Source organism: Periophthalmus magnuspinnatus, chromosome 20, assembly GCF_009829125.3.
Source record: "Periophthalmus magnuspinnatus isolate fPerMag1 chromosome 20, fPerMag1.2.pri, whole genome shotgun sequence".
Lineage (NCBI taxonomy): Eukaryota > Metazoa > Chordata > Actinopteri > Gobiiformes > Gobiidae > Periophthalmus > Periophthalmus magnuspinnatus.
Genome location: NC_047145.1, coordinates 11,617,713 through 11,640,075, shown reverse-complemented (window position 1 = coordinate 11,640,075; position 22,363 = coordinate 11,617,713). Strand labels below are relative to the sequence as shown.

Here is a 22,363-nt window from a genome sequence, read left to right as displayed (position 1 = left end):
CAAAGTCAAAGACGCTAGAAAAAATATGTTTTTCCTTGTGCAGTCGAGGTCTGGGTTAAGGTGTGGTGAAATTAATGTGGACTTTTACTCACTATAATAGCCTGCATCCAGAGCTGAAGAGACTGTCCATTCTTGCGGCGCTGTGAAGAAAAAGCACCAAAACAGAGTTGGTTCTAAAGGTTCAGTGGAGGTCAGGGCACAGGGGCACATTTTTCTTCCCGTGGTAAATACACACGACCTGGGCCAGTGCAGGCTGAATAGAAAACAGCATGTTTACGAGTCAAATAGTGAAATTCAACCAGCAGGCTCAATTAACTGCTTTAGTCAACGAGAGATGTTTTTGGAACCAGTTGGGATTTATTTGGTGAAGTTCAAACATCTTGTAATTGGTATTTTTATTTATATTTTACATTTTTTATTTATTATTTTTTAGTTTTGACCCTGCTGTAAATTTGTGTGTTAATAATTTGCCCATGTTTACACCGACTCCATCCACTCCATCCTCATATTCTCTGATATGTAAAATACAAAAACTCCCCAAAATACAGTTTCTATTCTTAATTATTTTACCTATGCAAAATTTAAACATTAACATGGAGGGATGAAGTGTCTTGCTCAAGGAAACAACAACAGTAAGTACTTGAAATCAAACTGCTGATCTCTGGGTTGTTAAATACTGATAAAATGGACAGAACAACGTTACGATTAAGGTATGTAAAACTATGTACTACAGTTATTTGGTGAAGCTGAAACATCTTGTAATTGGTATTTTTTTTATTTATTTTTGACCCAGCTGTAAAATGTAACATGTAAAATTCAAACAACTCCCCCATACATTACATAATTTTAATTAATACAAATGTGTTCTTGTATTGTGACTCACTGACCCCTTTTTTGAGTTCAAAGTTCATTCATAATCTCTAAATCAATATCAAAGTGCCATTGTGAATAATACTACAAATCTAATCAAATCTCCGAAGTTAAGAGTGGCTGGGGCTCATTTGTGCTTGGATGGGAGACAGCTGGTAAGATCAGGTGCCACAGTGCGGTGCTAGTGTTTTTGTGTCCTTAAGCAAGGCACTTCACCCATCTTACCAAGTATGAATGTGGCGTGTGCCTGAGTGATGGTGATGGTCAGAGGGGCTGATTGTATAGATTAGCAACCTTGCTTTTGTTTAATTTCACTTTATAGTTTTTTATGGAATCAATTTAAATTCTCACTTCAATTTATTTTTGTCAGTGGTCAACATTATGTAAGGCACATACATACACACACATGTAAAATATACACATGCATATGCTATGACGTAAAGATGGATCAAAAGGAAAAAGACCATGGTGAGCCGGCCATCGTAAAATAAGGAGGGTGCACTGTGCAGGTCAGCCCTAGAGCCAGTGGACAAATGCTCTACATTTGTCCACTGATTCACCGATCCACTGACCCACAGGTTGGTGGTGCGATTCCAGCTCCCACAGATGAATGCTGTCATTGTGTCCTTGAGCAAGACACTTAACCCACCTTGCCTCCAGTGTCTGTGTACATTAGTGTGTGAATGTGTGTGTTTCCTTGATGTAAAGTGCTTTGAGTGCTTTGAAGGTTGAAAAGTGTTATATAAATATGTGACCGTTTACTGTCTATTTATATATGTATGCCAGTACATAAGTGGCACTGCAGGTGGAGGCCAGAAAGTTACATAATGTACCTTTAAGTATTTAACTTATTTTTACTCACTTTCCATATCAATGCCAAGTGTTACTCAAAAAAACAACAACAACACCATAATAAACATAGTTAATAGTGCGTGACGGGAGAAGTGCTCTTTTAGATTTCGAGTGACTCCGGCTCTCGAGGCTCGAGTGGTGTTGACAGTGGACTGTCAGTAGCCGGCACATCCCCACTCAAGTGAAGCAGCCCAGGTATTTAAGTGAGCTGCTGACAGGTTGTGTTTTAGCCAAGTGGAATGAAGAATGAGGAGAGAAATCTACATATTCTGGTCAGTCATAGCTTCATCAGAGCAGAAATCAACAGGGTTTGACACCTGAGTACCTAGCTGGAGGATTAGCCACCTATTGTGCATGTTTTCGGTTGATGTGGGACAGTGCGTTGCTGTTAAAGTAATGGCAGTGGTTAAGGCCTTTCAAACACCTGTCTCGGTTCCATCTTCCACTGAGGTCATTGGAAGTAAATCTACGGGATTGTGTAAAACCAAGGTCGACGCAACTGATCTTGTCGTACCATATGTTGAGATGTTAGCAGACACTTGAATGTGCCCTCGTTAACATTCTCTTAAGGCTGAGGCAGTCACTTGGCGGCTGCATAAACTGCCATAAAGCAGCTCTCCTATCAGGCTCCGCACTGTAGTTTAACGCCCAAGTGGTCTTCACTGAGCGCAGTCCAATCTAAACAGCGCATAGAAGAAGTGCTGTGATGGGGTCAAATTCAGCCTTCTATGCAAGTCCCCTTGATGTTTTTATAATGTACTCGAACTCACTTGGGTACTTCAGGGAACTTAAAAATGGAACTTGAAGGGCATATGACAGGTTTTCATGTTGTTGTTTTTTCTAAGTAATACTTGGTTTGGTGGGATAGTACCTGTAGTAAATATGTATCATGGTTTGAGATCAGGTAAGTGGCAGTTTTGTGGAGAAAAGTTGAGAAGAAAAATACAAAAATACAGGAAGTAGTGGTGAGTTCTAAAATGTAATACCTCTACCGACATCGTCAACATGGAAAATACCATATTTCTGACAGATTAAACATTGATTTAACAAAATATTGGTGTAATATTGGTCATTTATTTTTACTTGTCTAATCTGAACTATTGTGTTATTTAGACAAGTTTTGGGCCTTTATGGTTGCCAGATTAGTTATAAATTATGGAATTATCTCTATGTATGTCATATCTGGAGTTCATGTCCAGGAAGTGATCAGGAAGTAAAATAATAAACTTATCCAAAATTAAAAATAGAAAAACCTAGGCAAGTTTTTTAGTGAAGTTTTACGTATATTGTTAACTAGGTTTGGAGGAATTTCTTTTACCAATGGCGACTTTTCTTGTGATAAAGATTGCTGACAGTAATAATTGAAAGAACAATGCTTTACACCTGTATTGTGTGTTAGCAGCTTGACAACCTTCTCAAAGCGCTTCTCTGTAGTTATTTTCATTCACTCCACACCTGGTCGGTTGTAGGTTTCTTTTGTAATGGCAGCTGTTCTGGAGTAGACTGCTAATCTGTGCCATCAGCCCTACGGACCACTATCAATCACTTATGCACACAGTGTATTTACACGTTGGCTTACATGGAGGGAGGACGTGTCTTGCTTAAGGAAACAACAGCAGTATGCAAGTGGTCTGAGCTGAAATCAAACTACTCTTCTATGGGTTCTTACCTACTGATAAAATGGACAAAACAACTTTAAAATTAAGGTATGTAAAATGATCCTCTGCATTTGACCAGTATAGATGTTGGTCATTGGAAGATAAAGGTAAGACTATGGTATGAAGGTTTAAAGTAACTGTGCTGATGTTTATTTGCCATGAGTACAGGACCCGGGGACATGAACTCTCAAGACATTGTCCACCCCAGTTTAGCTACAGTCTGGTCTCAGTCTAACTATGCTTCTATTGTAGGGAGTATTATACCTCTGACGTCGTAGTCCAAGATAACAAGGACTGAGCTGAGAATGAGTCCCTCAGTACAGCAGAGAAAGGCAGTTTCTCAGTTATCACTAAGAGCTATATTTTATTTGAACATATTTACTTTATATCTGGGTATAAAGATAGATCAAGTTTATGAAATCTTACATAAAGTTACTTAAAGTTTGATTTAAAATGTTATTATAATGAATGCATGATCCTTTTTTTTGCAGAAATATGTTTAATAGTTCATTATAGAAAAAAAAAAAACAAGCATCATTTTCAAATAATCAGCATTAAATTAGTGTCCCACGTTCAGTTTCAATCATTTTTTAGATTGTGACTGCACATAGAGGAACTCTGGAGGAGAAGTGAAATATAGCCATGTATGCTAGTCCCCTTTACAATGGACTACAGACTGCAGCTTGAGTGCTTCAGAAAACTTCAAAAGAGCTACAAGAAGAGAGGTATCTATTCAGTAGTACTGCAAAGCCCTGAAGCTGGCTGGGCTAATGGATTTCTGATAGACCACACATACTGTAGCAAATGGAGGTTTGTATCATCGAGCCTGTGTATCCAAAGCACATCTTAGACATTATAAGTGCTTCATAATAAGTCCATTGAGTAGACTCTAAACTGTACAGCCGAATAGACTAACTATAATAGTCTTGTCTGTCATTTTAAGTTCGAGGTAAAAAAAAGTGCATGATCTAAACATCAGTGTAGCATTAAACTTCAATTCCAATTGTTTTCTTGGCAAAAATATCTTTCATTGTTAACATTCATTGTTATTGTGAGTGGGTTTTGCCTTTCGACAGATCTCGTGAGTAAGTTGCCCACCCTGCCCATCTTCTAGTAAATATTTAATATCATACTGTGGAAAATCAATTACATCTCCATCGAGAGAAGTAGGTGGTGGACCTTCCTCCAGAAATGGTACACAGTGCAGTTTTACAAGTCAGTGTCAAGTATACAATGCACATTAATTATCTGAAAATGTGTCTTTTTCTTAACATCATTTTGCAGACATGTTTGTAGGTAAAAAACAGGAGACTTTCAAAGAGAAAAGTTTGCAAACCACCTTAAAGAACTTAGAAACCAGCCATTAGTTTCACACACAGCACTCGTCTCTTTTGTTTGCGTGCGTCCTCAAATGTCCTCCGTATATCGACTTGTCTTTTTTCCTCCCTCGAATTGGATCATTCCCTCTATTTGGTGCGTCTCTGCATATTCAGCCTGTCCATCTTCCCTTGTATTAAAAAGCCCCGTCCTTTATTCCCCAGCCTCCTCAATGGCGCATCATCAGGGCCTTTTTCAATCTGTAGGTAGCAATCCTGTTGGCGTGATTGCGTGTGATTGCATTGTTTTGGATGACGAAGCTAGACCCCGAGATTTGTGTCAATCGGTTCCCCGGGCCTGTCAGACGCTTTGAAACTTTTCTTTGTCTGTCTGCGCATCCATCAATCCGGACAGGTGATTTCAGGCGAGGACAGGGTCTAATAACTGGAATGCAGGCTGCGGTGGCGGAGAGTCCTTCATTGGTGATCATAGTAATCATATGGGCTGAGGTGAAAAAATATGCAAAGATGTAAAAGCTGGTTGTAAGTGCACTGAAGTTTGAAGCGAGGGAAAAATGAAGGCTGCTCGTGCTGTTAGTGAGAAGTTGGTAGAGCGCTCGTCCTGTGATCTGAAAGGCAAAGGTGTGAATCTCGCTGTTGACGTAAACATTGTTCACGGTCAGATCCGGTGAGCCTTAGGTCGGCGGTGCAATTCCAGCGCCTACTGTTGAATTCTGTCGTTGGGCGAGACATGTCCATTGTCCAGTGAGTGGATGGTTCGTCGAGGTAACGGTTTGATTGACAGATACAGGTTCACACATTCATGGCTGTTGTGCATGGCCTTCAATTGGAGGTATTCAAAATTGAGGTACTTTCCTAAAATCAAAGGAATAAATTGGTGTATTTGAACAATTTAGGTTTAAACTGCATTCTTTTAGTCAGTAAAAATAAAAAAAATAAAAAACCTCTTGTGTCGTGTACATGTTGACACATCATTGATAATAATAATAAAAAAAACAAACATTACACATATAAAGCTGTTATAATCCTATATTGCGTTTGTACATTATATTAATGCAGTCCAGTGTGAGAGTATTCCAAGTATTCAGATTGCAGTACTCTGATTGCACCATTTATTGGAACATGTTACAAAATATAGTTTAATGCAGGTATTCAGTATTCTGTACCGACTACTGCTGGAATCAAAAGTTCGCTGGAATCCAACTGGGGTCTGCGTTACTACTGGAATTGAAATCGTATATACTTTTCTGCACTGCATTTCAATAGGTCAATCTGAGAAACACAGCTTTATAGCATTAAGAATTATAGATATATACAGATTTACTTAGGAACACTTAATAGTACACTTAATTGCACCGTTGCTTGAATCACGTACAGCCTGTTACCTTATCTCCGTCTCTTTTCCGGATACTCTTTGGTCCACGTTGGCTGGGGCCGCACTCACTCATCATGTAAGTGGCCATTAATCATCCGCTTGATATTTTTAGATTTAATTACTGCCCTCGTCCCTCTGAACAAATGCTTCGAAGCGGCCGCGTCGATATTGTATTAAAACACATTTTATTGATACAGTCACCTTTGTCTTGTGCTGAAAATTCCCGGTACGCTGACAATCTTTACCGCTGTATTTCGCGCAGTTCTCAGGAGGCCCAATTAGAACATTACATTTATCCTCTAGACGGCAATTCTAGCGTCTTTTTGTCTTACTTATCTAACGCGTTCTATAAATCATCTTCTGAAGCCACGCAATGCTAATTTTTACTGTCTGTTCTCGTATCTCTTCCGTTGGTGCGGTAGGCTAAATTTCGATCTTTAGGCTGCATTGAAAAGCCGCTAATGTGTTTGTCCATTTAACTGTGTAATCATTCAGCGTGGTTAGCCCGACGTGGCTAAAAATAAGGAACAAAAGAAGATGGGAAGGGGAGGCCGAGGGAGTCAATTAAGCGCACATTTGTTTTACATAATGAGTCGATCGTGATGGTGGCTATGGCGGCAGGGGGTGAGATGCTAAATGCTAATAGCACATTGAGAGCAGGTCAGGTGAAACGCACAAAGCTAATGGCTAATATAGGAGACAGTTAAGGAAAAGCAGGAGAGTTAATTTCAAATTGTACAGTCAGCTATTTAAAACGAACAGTATGTTTCCTGTATCGGTTTGACTTCTAACAGCAAAGTTGGTGGTCGAAAGCCCGATTCTGGTGTAGCATTATGTCATAGGCCACAATCAACAACACTTAATCAAAACAGAAAGTCAATTTAGTATTCCTGACGAAATAGGTTTCACATAAAGTCAGGATTATATTAATTAATTAGAGTTTCAATCACATGCCTTTATATTATGAACGCCATTTTGAGGACTGTTAGCCAAAAATTAATTTGATTTTTTTATTTGTAATTTCTATGACAACAGTGCAAATCATTCCGAACTCCATGGATAGACATATGAAGTTTTGAGGTTTGAATGCCTTTTTTTTTTTTTTACTCCATTTTGATCATTTAAAATTTTGTTTTTCTATTATTACTTACTATGGGAACACTGAACTTTTTTTTTGAATGCCCACAACCCTTCTCCAAACCACGTGGCAGCATTTTAATGAAGAGTACCTAGTTGGAGGAATAGCTTGCATGGTTGAGGGATGAGGGAGTATGGGCTGGAGCAGACACAAGAAGAAGAAATTGAATTCATGGTCCAAACGTTGAACCTGTTACCTTGCAGTGAGCATAGGCAACTGTATAAACATATTATTGAGCAGTGCAAATTATAAAAATTTCCTCCAAAAAAGAAAAAGAAAAAAAAAAGAAAACATGTGTTCTATTTATGTTTTTTTTAAAGTTCCTAGGATATTAAAATACCTATCTGGTGGTAATAAGTTCATACGGTTCACCTCAAAGGGTTAATTAATTTTGAACCAAGTACCAAAATGTTTTTAATTAAGTTCAAAGTAAACTTTTCTTTGATTCTCAAATTTGAAATTCTTAATTAAAAATCTTTTTCGACACATAAAAGCAGCCAACAACCTTTTACAACAATGACCTTTTTCTGTTGACACACTCTGCAATCTCCCCTTTAGTTTTAAGTTTCTGACCAATAATAATTTTCAGTTTTATATTTTTATCAATTTTATAACAAGCAAAAGCATCAAAGACAAGTGGGTGAAAAACAAAAACTACCAAATAATCTGCTGGGATTCTTCGCACTCACTCAGCCCTTGCATAGTAATACTAATTTTAAAAACTGTTATATTCGGCAGTGCACCGCCAGGGCCAGCCAAAACTGCTCACCTTGTTCCCTATTGATTTTATACGACAGATTATTTAAACAATTCAATTACAGCACCAACCACAACGCTACATTGATTGGTGTTTTCCATTTAGTCGACATGATCAGTAATTGCGTTATGAAGTGCAGACTGGCAATTTGTATGTATTTATTTTTCCCAATATGGCTAGCTAAACAAACCAAAATCCATTGGTATTCCTGGCTCATCCCATGTTATCGGATGCTGGCGGGTTTCCACTGCAGTGACGCATTGTGGCAGGCTTTCGAGACATTAAATCCCTTCTGGAAAGCACTGAGAAAATTCCATCTCCATGTGCCACTTTGTAATTCACTTTGGTTCCATTGAGTTGAATAGAATTTCAAATGACCCGGCTTTTTAAAATCAGAGGGAACATCCTTATGCATAAAAGGTTTGGCATCCTGTCTCCAACCACAAATTGAGTCCCAACAGTGATTGGAAGTGGCAGGTTAACTTGAAAGACCCTATCCAGTTAGGACGTCCCGCCTAAAAATGCTGCGTAAAGTAAATTTTATAATACAAAGCTATTTAGAATTTGTCATAGAGGCCTATTTGGATTCACCCATCTTGATAATATGAAATTTTAAGCATAAATTAAAGCAGGAATAGACAATAGACATATTTTTGCAGATATAATCCATCATTTTCTCTTTGCATGAGATGACTACTGTCTAAGCTTAAAGTGTTTGTGTTCATTTCAATTAACTCATTTGTCAGTTTAAGTACATTTTGTCTTGCCTCAGTACAGATACATTGTAAAAGTAGCTCTTAGGGTCAAAATTAGGTCATTATGTGCTATCTTCATTTAATTCTAAAGCTTTTTTTTATCATTTGCAAACCAGGAAGTAAGGCAAGAGCATTGTTAGCATGCTAGTTGTTAGAATTACTGTGATGGAAGAATTGTGACAGATTCATTGCAGTGAAGAATTAGGATGCACGGAAAGCGTTAGGAAAGTGAGGAATTAGTTTGAACCACTGATGTTTAAATGAATTAGTTCAGTTTTACATTACTAGTCTGAAATACATCAACAAATCACCAACTAATAGCACAAACCTACAGTGACAAAGTGAGGGAAAGTTAGCTGCACTCCACTGTGGCTCAGTGGTAAAGCTCCAGTACACATGCAAGTTTAAATGGCTTCCATTTTTTCCATTCTTTCTGAGTTGCCTCATCAAGTATGATTCCTGTTGATCTTGAGCTGTAACAGAACAAGTATAAGTCCACATAGAGTAGTATACACCCACGCTCCCACGTATCGCGAAAACATTACCTGTTTGAACTGTTCCATTGTTTGATTTTCAAACTTTCTGTTGGTTCAAGCAATGATTTTGGGAAACCCTGCAAGGCAACTGCTGCTGATTTTGAGGTCTACAAAAGATAAAAATAATTACAATTTCTGTGACAGCCTTCCATACTTAAGTAGGCAATGTGGGTTAAGTGTTTTGCGTAAGATTTTAAAAAAGCAATCCTGCAGTTAGTGGGTAAAGACTTATCTAACTGCATCACTGTGGCACCTCTCTCCTTTTAAGTATCACCCCAACTTTTTCCTGAACCAGCTTTTATAGTTTGTTTGACAAGACACAATACCACAGTAGCTATTGTGAGGACTCGCAAACAGAGCTTCCCATTCATCTCCACCAACCTTTTCCGTCTGACACTTGCCTCTGTACCATTTGCTCTCTCATTAGACGCTGCACAGTGTTTGAGTTGGGTGCTGGGTCCCACTCTCTACGGCAGCCCATCCGAATGCCGCAAAAGCTGGGGAAATATATGGGCCTACGGAGCGATATTTCACCGGCACAGACTTGACGTTGATGGATAGAGTATCATTAGACATTTGCCAGTTTGCTTGGGCGTGGAGTTATTTTCAGATGTAATGTATGGGGGAGGGAACAAGAGCCGGACAGGGGTTAAGAAAGATTTCATAGGAGGAAAAGTTTGATCTGAAGTTTTGGAGGGTCTTAATGCTTCCTGTAGTTGATTTGGTTGGAAATTAGATAGTGGGTGCATTGAATGGTGAGATGCTTTCAGTTCCTTTCAGTCTTTAGATCTCAGTAATGATAAAACGTTGTCAAAAATTAAAATAAATAATTTTTCATCATGTCCATCCATCTATTTTTGTACTGCTTTTTCTGAAGCCAGGTCATGGAGGCAGCTGTCCAGACTTCCCTTTCCACACACACTTCATCCATAAATCGGAATTTTGTTGATGTATTATAATTAGATGTCAAAAATTTACATAGGGGATTTTGGATATTTCGTTTGATACCTGAGTAAACTATAACTCAAAATTGATATAAAAGTTTTCAGAGTTTCAGAGCTCCAACTTTTATAAATCAGGCTTAGAATTAGATCAACAAATCCTTCTGTACGATCTGTCAAAAGTACAAGATTGGAAAGTTTGGTGTATATAGGCCCTACTTTAAGGGGTGATCCTTGTCTCTATGAAAGAAAAATGTATTTTCAGAAAACAGCCTTTCAATTTACCATATTGTGAAATTGATTTAATACAATTTTATACAATATATTTTCTGAAAATGACTAGAGCAGATTTCATTCAACAGAACGCTGACAAAATTGTTTCTTAATTAAACTTGGGATCAATAGGCAAGAAAGTTACTATAACATGCCTTGTTTAAAGAGCTTATGAGAAAAGGGCTAATTACGATGAGAAAACAATCTCTGTTTGTTTAAGTCACTGCGTGATTAACTCATTAACTAAGGACAACAGTGCTACATAGAATTAATTTCAAGTGGCATTTTCCTGCTCTGAGACAAAACACATGCTATTTGTGTTATTTTCTTTAAACCCAGTGCGTTGCGGTAATACTATGTTCATGACTATGCATATATTTCCTGGTCATATCCATATACTAACTGAAACTGAATGCTTGTTGATTCAACTTTGGGGCAGGACAGATGGATGCAGACTTAAAGGCTCCTCACTTGGATTGGATAGACATGCTATACATTTCAGTTTAAATTGAAGGCATTGAAATTGACTTAAAATTGCAGCAATGGGCATGGTATTAAGTAAATTGCACCCATGTGATGGAAAAAAAAGCATTTCTATCAGCAAGTCTTAATGGAGCGATATGATCAAAAAGATGGAAGTGGGTTAAAGGTGCACGGTGTAATGTTTCTGGTGAAGGGCCTGTCAATTGCTTATGACCACAGAGGTTTTTGCTTTGGCTGGAATATTCTACATTATAGCCTTAAATCTAATGATACTGGCTTTATATTCAGAACTGCACCCTCTTCTCCACATTGTGGTATATCAGTGTAGCAATAAACGATTTACCATTTATGTATTCTTATTTTATTAAAAGTGGCTATGTGATGTCTTAGAGCCCTACATGTATCACTTGGACTCTTCATTTAACAAAAATAAATAAATTGCAACTAAGTACAGGGATGTGGCAGGGACAGGGGGTAACAAAACTGGATTTCTCAAACATGCGTGAATTAGTCAAAATACAAATTTGATGATACAAAGTTAACAATGAGGGAACACTGCTAAAACAAGGGTAAACACTCCATCTGCTATATACCTCTGTCCAACTGCCTTAATCCTCCTTTCTTTCTCTTTCTCTCCAGTGATGGTTCTTCTGATCGTGATGATGCGTCGCCGTCGGAAGGAGCCTCTGATCCTGGACGAGGAGCGTGACATCCGTGAGAACATCGTCCGCTACGACGACGAGGGCGGCGGGGAGGAAGACACCGAGGCCTTCGACATGGTCACCCTACGCAACCTCAACGTCATGAGAGACCCCAACGTGCGCCGTGACGTCACCCCGGACACGCCCACATTCTTTCACTACCCGCCCGCCGCCGCCCGTCCCTCCTACAAAACACTCCCGGACAACGTGGTCTTCCGGGAGTTCATCTGGGACCGCCTTAAGGATGCCGACGTCGACCCTTCAGCCCCGCCGTACGATTCCTTGCAGACGTACGCTTTTGAAGGTAGCGGCTCGGTGGCGGAGTCGCTAAGTTCGCTGGAATCTCTAAGTACAGACTCGGATCAGAACTATGACTATCTTAGCAACTGGGGTCCGCGTTTCAAAAAGCTAGCCGACCTTTACGGCAACAGCGAAGGGGCGAGTATTTTCTCATAGCGCCCTTTAGTGGCTTTCTATATATCGACACTCCTCGGACTAAAAGAAAAAAAAATAATTTATTGTTGACGGTATATGATTTGTCTGCCTTAGTGCATCGGAGGGAAGATTCAAAGACAAACACAAGAGATATTGAAAGGAAAGGACTCAGACTTCAAAGCTTGTGGTTTGTTTACTGCCCCATATGGATTTTTCTAAAGCGTACCATGGCGAGTTTGACACAGACTTCAAAAGTGGCTTGACTGGGGAGGAAACCTTGTGTGCAAAAGACATTAAAGGTTCCAGATTCGGGCTCCGGGCCAACCATTGACTGCTGAATGAATTTGTGTCAGAACTGTTTTCGGGAGGAGGGGGGAAGGGAAGGCACCTGTCCTTGCATCTCGCTTTTGATGCGTTTTTTTGCTATCTTTGTGCTCTGAAAAAAGAACTGAAGTTTGTCATAAAGTGCTGCGTCTCGCGTGGCTAATCACTTGACTGTTCGTACGGGCAACAGTTTATATGTTAATGATTTCTTCTTTAGCATTTTGCTTTGACGGGAACAGGCTTGGGAAGAGCGTTTTTTGCCATAAACATTTCAACACAGAGCCTCGTTACTCAAGGACTACATTTGAAAAGCGCAACTAAACATTCATTTCCCGTCAACGTGCTAAAGACACAATGAGACAATAATAAGTTGCTTAAACAAAGGGATCACTACTTTCCTTACAAAACATTTTTCAAATCTTTAAATGTGGAGTGTGTCTATTTTTTACTTTCTAACACCAAGTCAGAAGTATGAATTCTGAGCTATGAAATGTCAGGACTCACTTGTAATTCTCTGTACAAGACGGGGTCGAGGTATGCTTCGCTGAAGGTCAGAACAGCTCAATTGCCAGATTAATGGCAAATAGACTGTAGAAAAATATAATCATTTGTTTCTGAAGTGACAGTGCTTAACCGGGTGAAGTGGCAGTTTGTAAGTAAATGACATTTGCTTCTATAGTCGGCACAGAGCAGAATATAGTGTCCTTCAGAAATGAAGCTTACGTTATGGTATGTCTATTGGTGATAAGGGACTCTCTGTAAGATAATCATATTGTGCCAATGTTTTTGGTTTTCCAGCTTCAGATGTTCTGTTACAATTGGGTGTCGACATGTGCAGCCGATAGTTTATTATTTATTTTGAGGGAGCAAAATTGTGCAAATGTTTTTATCTTTTTGCTGACATTAAATAAATTGACATTCTGTTCATTGAGTCAAGAGTGTTTTTGTTCTTTGCCTGGGACATTAAAATAAAATAAAACAATAAAAGAAAGAATTAAAGAGCCCATATTACGATATTTTATGATCTATGTTATGAAGTTCTTTCCTCATCAAAAACATACTCGGAGTTGTGTTTTGTTTCATTCACACGTTTAACACACAAATCCTGTATACACACGTGGACAAAATTGTTGGTACACTTCGGTTAATGGAAGAAAAACTCACAATGGTCACAAAAATAACTTGAATCTGATAAAAGCAATAATAAATAAAATTCTATGAAATTTAACCAATGAAAGTCAGACATTGCTTTTGAACCATGCTTCAACAGAATTACTTAAAAAAGATAAATGATGGTACCTCTAGGAAAAACTGATAATAATGTGACCAAAGGGACATGTTAATCCAAGGTGTGTCCACTAATTAGCATCACAGGTGTCTACAATCTTGTAATCAGTGGGCCAATACCCAACATGTCAATACTGAAGCAATGCCTTTCTTCAATATGAACTCATTACGGACGACAGTAGCAGCCCCTTTTTTAAATTTTTTTTTTTTTTTTGGCGTGTGTGTGTGTACATACAGATATAGATTCTGAGCTCACTCTTTGTCCCATACTCCGGAACAGTAGGTGGCGGTAATGCTCCTTTAAGTTGGTTGCCAACCGCCGTAAAACAAGAAGAAGAAGGATGACAGTAGCTCAGTTGGTAGAGTCCTCTGATCTGACGTTTAGCCGTTCAGATCCCGCTTTCAATAAAAAAAATATATCATTGGTAGAGTGGTCTGATCCACTGACCCACAGGATGGCGGTGCGATCCAGCTCGACAGATGAAAGCTGACATATCCTCAGTTAAGACCTCAACCCACCTCGGCCTCAGTATCTGCATACACTGGTGTATGAATGTGTGAATAGGTGAGTAGTTCTTTGATGTAAAGTGCTTTGAGTGCTTTGGAAGTAGAAAAGTGCTATATAAAATTGTGACCATTGACCAAGGAGCCTGCAATCTAGGAATACATGGAATATTAGATGGATGCAGATATATACATTTTATTGTTCTGAAAAATCCATGCCGTACATTATTGTCAAAAAGGTTGTTAGCCTATTCCACCTTACTTCCAGCATTTTACCAAAGCTGCTTCCCTTTCTCCAACATGAAGAAATGAAGGATCCAGCCTTCTTCATGGACCAAAAATGCATAGAGCCGATATGAGAACATTCTTTATTCCTATATTCTTTTGATGGGGCCTTTGTAGTTGAAAGGCCTGATGATGTTTTTGATGGTTACCGGGGCACAGCGTGGACCACGATAGAGGTAGAACAACGCCTGTTTTCTACAAACGCGGCGGCAGTCAAAGGAACGCTGTTACGAGATAGTTCAAAACGACAACACATGTAGCAGTGCAAGGCATATGTAAATAACCTGACCCAACACACGCCGACTGATACGTATGCAGAGGTTCAAAGTGCGCGGTGTACAGGCTGTGGGAACGTAATTATCTCCATGTGGATCGCAGCAGGGTGCAAAGGGAAAAAGACTGTAAACAGCATTTTGAAGCATTTGGGTGAAATGAGGGAAATTATTAAGAGTATAGGGACGGAAGAAAATTTAGTGCTTCAAGATCTCTCAAGATAAAATTGCATCAGGATTGTGGACACGTGTGGATAATGATCTTTTTTCCCTTGTGTTTACCTTTCATACAAAAATAATAATGATGCATTGGATGTATAGAGCACTTTTCAAGGCACCCAAGTGTTTTACAATGCATTCAATCAATCTGAAATCAATTTACTCCAAACTCGCAGTGCTAAGCTAACGTAGCCATATTACCCATGTAGCCAACCTCCACAAACAAATGGTATGGTTTGGGGGAAAAAAGGGTAAAACGCTGGAGAGTTACACCTCTGCAGAAGTCCAAAAAGACTGCAAAAAAGTCAATAAAAATAAATAAAATATTCTCTTTTTTTTTTGTTATTCAATTTCGTGTCTTGTGTTTTGGGAATTATGTCTCTTTCTACGGCTAACAGTTTGTGTTATAAAATTGCAGTGATTTATTTTTTCTTGCAGTTATTATGATTATGTCAATCTTGGACAAAAGTATTTTAATTAAAATCGAAAAAGGAAAATCAACAAATTACGGTCAAAATTGTGAAATAGTATTCCAACTTCAATGCAAAATCTGCCCCTGTCTCAATTCAAATTATAGATGTCAAATGTCTAGCTATGTTTAATCAGCTTAGTAATAAATCCTATTGCATCCATTCTGTTTATGGCCTTTTTAACCACCAAATATAGAAGCAAATTAAAAGGCGCGCTAAAGTTTTGTAGCACTCTGGTGTAAGGAATGTTTTCTGGTGGTTTATTTTCTGGATGCAAGGGCTACCGTAGGCCATAACCCACACCAAAACAAGAGCAAAACAACAGCAGCCTCAAGTCACTAGAGCCAGTCTCCAAAACAGACCAGTAACTGATGAAAAGAACCTTCTCATCATCTTGTCGAAATAGCAACCAAATGCCACATACAAAAGCAGTCACATTAACAACAACACATCAGTTACAAGAACAACAAAAGGTGCCAACTCTGAGGTAAATAAATGGTAAATAAATATCAGATCATTACAATATACATAGGTAATACAAACTACAATGCAACATGGAAAATAGGTGTTGGAAAAACTGGTAAAGAAAATCCATCTCTTGCTTGAACATATTTTGTCAATTTTCAAATAGCCAAAATGTATTTTTTTTTTTCAAACCTGGACACAATTGCAGACATGCCTCCCATATAACTGAAACAGGCATTAAGTTGTTGACCTGCAGCGCTCAAGGTTACATTACTAATTCATGATCTGATATATTTTGAGCAAAAGAACTTCAGCCAAAACCTGGATTAGTTTTGTCGACTACGTGTATCCTAATCGCTGACCCACATGTTTTTGATTAGCGCTTCAAGCAATCCAACTAGCTTCTCCTGCCGATGCAAACCTTCACGAATACAATTGATGGTATAATTGATGGTATAAGTTATGATGATGCAAGTGACTGCAATTTGTTTGTTGAATTGATTTTTCTTTACTTGCTCAGTAAATAGGCCGTCTTCTTACAGGTATTGACTCGGCACAGCTTTGAACCAGTAAAAAAAAAAAAGAAAAAACTCAATTTTTATAGGGGTAAATCAGGTCGCCATCTGAGTTCATTACGATGCAACAACATGAAAACTGACAAAGTCTTCAACTGATCAATGGGGCTGGACAAACAGAAGTTTCATTGGATTTGCAGATGTCAGGCAATAATTGTAATCAGCTTGAACAAGGGAGAAAATACAAAATGGAACAATGCGATAATGCCAGGTTCTATGATATGTCTGAAAATGGATTAAACAGCAGGACAATGATGTATTTCAGAAGTGTGAAGAAGCATGTGGACTCCTGTTCGTTTCATTAAAAAGTCATTAAAACATTATTCACCTTATTCAGGAAGTTGCCACGAGTACTTATGAGTGAAAGTTTGGCACCATTGCCAATACGTCACATTTGGTCCTCAAAAATTTAGTTAATAATTGATGATAGCGATGGTTAAGTTTGTTAAGACTAGGATTACAATTACATTACAATTTGAGGATAATTGAATATTAATCCAAACAAGGCCTATCATTTGTGTAATTTTGCCAGTTTTCAATCTACCCAGAAAAAGGATCCGTTTTTATTGGCGGTGCACATGAAACACTGAATGTTTTGCACAAATCAGTCTACATAATAAAACATTTTAGCAGTGAGACTTTTCTCTGGTTCTTCCAAGTGAATTGAATTCGCTCTTAGCCATGCAATCGCAGCTAAAGTGCAGGTTAGTAACAGTCACAACCAAAATGGCTACGTCAGAATAAGGTGGATATAGTCACATTTATTAAGTGTTTTCAGTCTTGAACCCTTAAAAGTTAGTTTGCACTCTGATATGCAGTTCATACAGTACAACAGACACTGGGGCAAAGGTGGTTGATGTTTCTTGCTCAAGGACACAAAACTATGGCACTTGTAGCAATTGGGGTAATCTATGAAACTGTTCAAATGTTATTTCTGTAGTCTAGGTATTTTCTCTTCGGCTCTTAGCATTTTAAACCCCCGGTATGTAACTTTATTGCTCCTCAAAAATAAAAAATAAATAAATAAAAGCATGTTCTGTCATTATAGATGTGTTTATGGCACTAACGACATAGAAAACCATGTGTTCTTGCTTTGGGCGAGCTTGCATCTCCACAAACCTGACTCTTATTTTGCTTGGAGGAGGGTCTCTTCCTGATTGTTTCCATCGAAGTGTTGTTCCTTTGGCTGAAATCTTCTGCAGTATGACAACTTTCTATTTGTATGGACGCTTACAGTTGATTTTCCACCCCCCAGAAGTTACATTTTATCACTTTAAAGACAAAGATAAGTTCAAGAACTCTCAAATTATTGTATTTTTCTCTTATAAATTTTTTGTGAGTTGTATATTTGGGGGCTGTATTGTTGGGCTCTCTACCAACTATTGCCATTTCACATCACTACCTCAACTGTGGATTGTAGCTGAGAAATGTCTACTACAAAGTTGTCAAACTAACTTTTTATTTACCACTAGCGCCACTTAAATTAATATGTTGACAAAACCGAGTCTGAATTGATGAAGTTTACAAGGATTTAGTGAGATATAAAATTGTATGTTTCAATTAATTTTACTTTTTATGTTTATGTTATTTGATTTTTCCATGATGACAAATTCAAGGTTTTGGAGAAAGTTCAAAATTTAAATTAGGAGAAAAGGACCTCTATGTAATTAACATGAAAGGTACATTTGAGATGTGGCAATTTGTTATTTAATATAATTTTTAGTATTTTTTGTTTTTTTTTATGGGACAATACAGGAAAGGAGATGTTAGTGAGTCGGTGAATATTGAATTTTTCATTTTTATTTTTTGGTATTTATATGTAAAAACGCAGATTAAACTCATGATTCACAAATGTAATCTGTCTTTATTTAAATACATGGTTTCCTGGTACTTTTTTGGCATAAAATGTTGTATTGATTTTGTTTGTGAGTGCAGTTTGGGTCAGATCCAGATGAATAATATTGTTGAGAGTTTTTGCCACGCCCCCTTTTAGTTGACTAATTGATCGGCAGGACATGTCTTTAATCGAACAAGAATTTCTTTAGTCGACTACAGCTCTAGATAACTGGTGGTCCATCCAAAAGCTGCTCTGATGCTGTGCACGTGCCCAAAGTTACTCAATCCCAGTGATGCTTACAACTCTTTTGTCTGTGTTTGCAGTCAATAAAATACTCAATAATTAGATGCAGACAGTGTACAGTAATCACATTTTGCCGCAAGGTTTTGTTTTTTTGGGGAGAAGCCCAAAATGTACACATTTACAATAATAAAGTCGAGAACTCCACCTTTTTAGAGTCTACTAAATACACCTATGTTTTTAGCCATTCCATAATGCCACAGTGTAATTATTTGTTAAGATACACTGTGCAATATTTTCTGGTGAGGGTCTGCCACTTGCTTGTCTCCATGCTGATGCTATTTGTTGACTGGAATGTTCCACAGTATGGCATTAAATGTATAGTATCTATGGCTGAGGTCACAGTAAGAATGTATTTTATTTATTATTAATTTTGTCCTTTAAAAAGCATCTGTAACTGAATAGACACATGGTAGAAAAGTTACATAGTGAAGCTTTAAGTACAATACAATATTAAATAGAGGTTATAATAAACAAATAATATCAATTAGGTTATTTTTACAGCTGAAAGTCCTGCTTGTAAAGTTGAACAATCTCCAGTAAGATCATATTGTCCAACACAACATCAGATGAAGACAGCAGATGAAGACAGCAGTAGCATGATGACTGATTGAGCTTCTGTCCATCACAATCAGACCTGAGTGTCTAAAACGCCGGGCCGGGGGCCTCTTATGAGCAATCACGGAGCCCTTCTATCAGCGCGTTGATCTGGCCTCCTCCCAATCACGCCTCACTCCGCTCCAATCTTATCATAACCCACGCATCATCAACAAATTGGCCGGACAAAGAGGGGTGGACATTTGAGAGGTTTTTGGACACAGGAGGGTAGGTCGGGGGGACTTGTCTGAGGAGATGGTCAGATGGAACAAGGCTAATAGAGTTTGACCTCTCTGTAGAAATCCCTCTCCACCACAGCACACGGGCTTCTGATTTGGACTTTGGCCTATCTAAGTAATGACTCATGTTTAAAAAGGTAGAGTAGAGAGTTTAAAGCTGGATTTTTAGACAGACATAAATCACATATGTAGATCATTATTGTACATGTGGACTAAATTTCCATTTCACTGAAATTATAAAGAATTCACTATTATTCATATTATTCTTCACCAGCCTGACAAGGTGCTGCACAGCCGCCCTGTAACGTGCAAAAGCTGTAACTTGTACTAACATTACTAATCCACAAAGGAAATTACTTGGGCTCAAAAATAAAACCAAAAAGAAGAACAGAGCTTTGTAATGCAAGGAAAAAAAAAAAAAGTCAAAACCATACTTTAGAACATTCTCTATGGAGACAGATATGTTTAAAGCCATACTGTGCAAAATTCCACCCAAAGAAACATTTCCATGGAAATAAGTAGGATGAGGCCATCCTCCAGGCTGCTCTGCCTAAAGCTTTTAAGTGGAATAAACACATCAAAAACATGCTTTTATTTCAGTCTGTGACTTTAAACCTATAATATAAATCTTAAATGTTAAAAAAATAACATACAGACGCTTGAACAAGACAAGACCCCCCTCCCCCCAATTGTGCTGGCACAATTACAGCACCACTAATGCCTCTCAGGCATTTGATATAGGGCATTGAGGTTTAATCTATCATTCTGAGGTCGAACTGCTCAGCGCTGCTATTTGCCAAAGTTGTGCAAATATCACAAGTTTCCCCCTCTCCTCCTCCTCCTCTCCACTGATCCCTCCCTGTTTGTCTGACATAATTAATGAAAATATTCATCGATCACGCCCTTTGCTCTGCTCTCATTTCCATATTTTTACATGAAGCCGGCAGCCCGCGCTTGACTCCCTGCTTAATAATTCACCCCATGTTTTCTCTTCTACCTTTTTGGCATTGTCGTTCCAAGGAGCTAGCATACAGGCTCTTTTTTTTCTATTAATACACAATAGCGCGATGAGGAGACGGAATTATCCCGGTTGTATTTAATTGAATTTGACCAGGTTCGCGCTCTGTCTTTCTAATCTTCTCTCCACGCTGTAGACTTCGTCCCCACAGAGAAAATGTGGTCCGATAAACTTTGAAGCTAGCGCGAAGGAACCTGCTTTGCTATACGCACTTTGAATTATTCATAAGTTAGGGACTAGGGCATCTTCAAATAGCCTGTCATTTTCTTTTACCCTCCGTCACGATACCCATATGGTAGAGCTGTACACGGGAGACAGGAGGGGGAGTAAGGTAATCTGCGTCCAAGGCGAGCCAAACAAGAGTAAAACATACACACAGAAGCTACAAAAAGGATGCAAGGTCTAGAAAATTGTGAGTATAGAATTACAAAATATTCTCTGTTTGTGAAATTGTGATGTTGGATAAAGGGCACGTGAGGTGAAGAGTGCAACTTTTAAGAGAGGATTTAAAATACATGTTAAAATGAGCAAAAATAACTGTGGATTTATACTGTTTCACCCTGTACTGCTTTTACCATAGTCTCTAGTACCAAGATCAAAATCTAAAGGTGGACTATTTAACTTTTCTAGTGGGATACATAAGATGAGCAGTGCAAATTTAAAGAAAGGACACAATATATATTATGCTGACATGTGATTGGCAATGGATTTCTACTATTTTCATTACTCCTTATTGTATATTTACTGTATTCTCTGGTGCCAAACTCTAAGATCAAAACCTAAAGATGCAATATGTAACTTTTCTGGTAGGGTTTCATCCAGCTACTTGTCCCCCAGGGTTGTTTTAGCTTTGACTGGAATCTTCTACTGTATCACTTTTAACTTCTTGCATTCACTCAGCTGCAAGTGATTTATAGCAAAATGCAAAATGTGAAAAAAAAAAAAAAAAAAGCAAATAAAACTGCAAGTGGCGTCATCACCTCTCCACAGACCTGACCTTGGCCTGATGGCATGGCCTGCTTGTCTTTATGGAGATAGATGAGTTTAATCACTGTGGAACATTTCAGGCAAAGCAATGACATCTCCAAGGTGACAAACCCTTCACCAGAAAAGTTACATAGTGTAACTTAACTTTCTACAATGACAAGAAAGCACTTCTCAATCAACAAACATCCTAAAAGTAACAATGATAGAAAATACCAGACATCATACATTTTTTACATACATTTTTTAAATGCCTTTTTAAAAAATACATTTTAACACAAATATAACACACAGTTCAGCCAGTAATCTTTAAAATGAACCACTCCTTTGATGTGGTGGGGTTTTAGACTCCATCACAGCGCTGAGACTGCTCTTATCAAGGTGACAAATGACATCCCCCTGAACACTGATGCAGGCAAAGTCTCAGTCTTGATCCTGTTAGATCTGAGTGCTGCCTTTGAGATTGTCAATCATGGGATTCTCTTACAGAGACTAGGGGACTGGATGGGCATCTCTGGTACTGCACTAAACTGTCCTAAAAAAAGCCTATCTAGAAGACAAAAACTGCTTTGTTGAGATTGGAAACAGTGTCTCAGATCATGTAGTGGGGTGCAACAAGGGTCAATCCTGGGACCCCTTTAGTTCACTCTCTACATGCTGCCATTAGGCCAGTTAATATACAATAATGTGTTCTACCACAACTACGGAAGACACTCAGATCTATGTCTCACTGGGAGCAAGTGAATATGGGCCAGTGGATTTACTCTGACACTGCATCCAGCAGATCAGTGTGTGGATGCAAAACTTTCCCCAGCTAAACTCAGACAAGACTGAGGTCATCATCTTTGGCCCACAGAAACAAAGAGAAAGTGTTAG

General features: G+C 38.4%; 1 protein-coding gene across 1 annotated transcript in view; it reads left to right on the top strand.

The window, feature by feature from the left end:
- The window catches only part of cdh7a (cadherin 7a), a 213,835-nt gene extending 200,655 nt beyond the window's left edge, over positions 1-13,180 (top strand). The window contains exon 11 of the mRNA XM_055230084.1: positions 11,615-13,180. Within this exon, the coding sequence (XP_055086059.1) occupies positions 11,615-12,132 (518 nt within the window). The 3' untranslated portion in view covers positions 12,133-13,180. The remainder of the gene's footprint in view (positions 1-11,614) is intronic.
- The last annotated feature ends 9,183 nt before the right edge of the window (positions 13,181-22,363 follow it).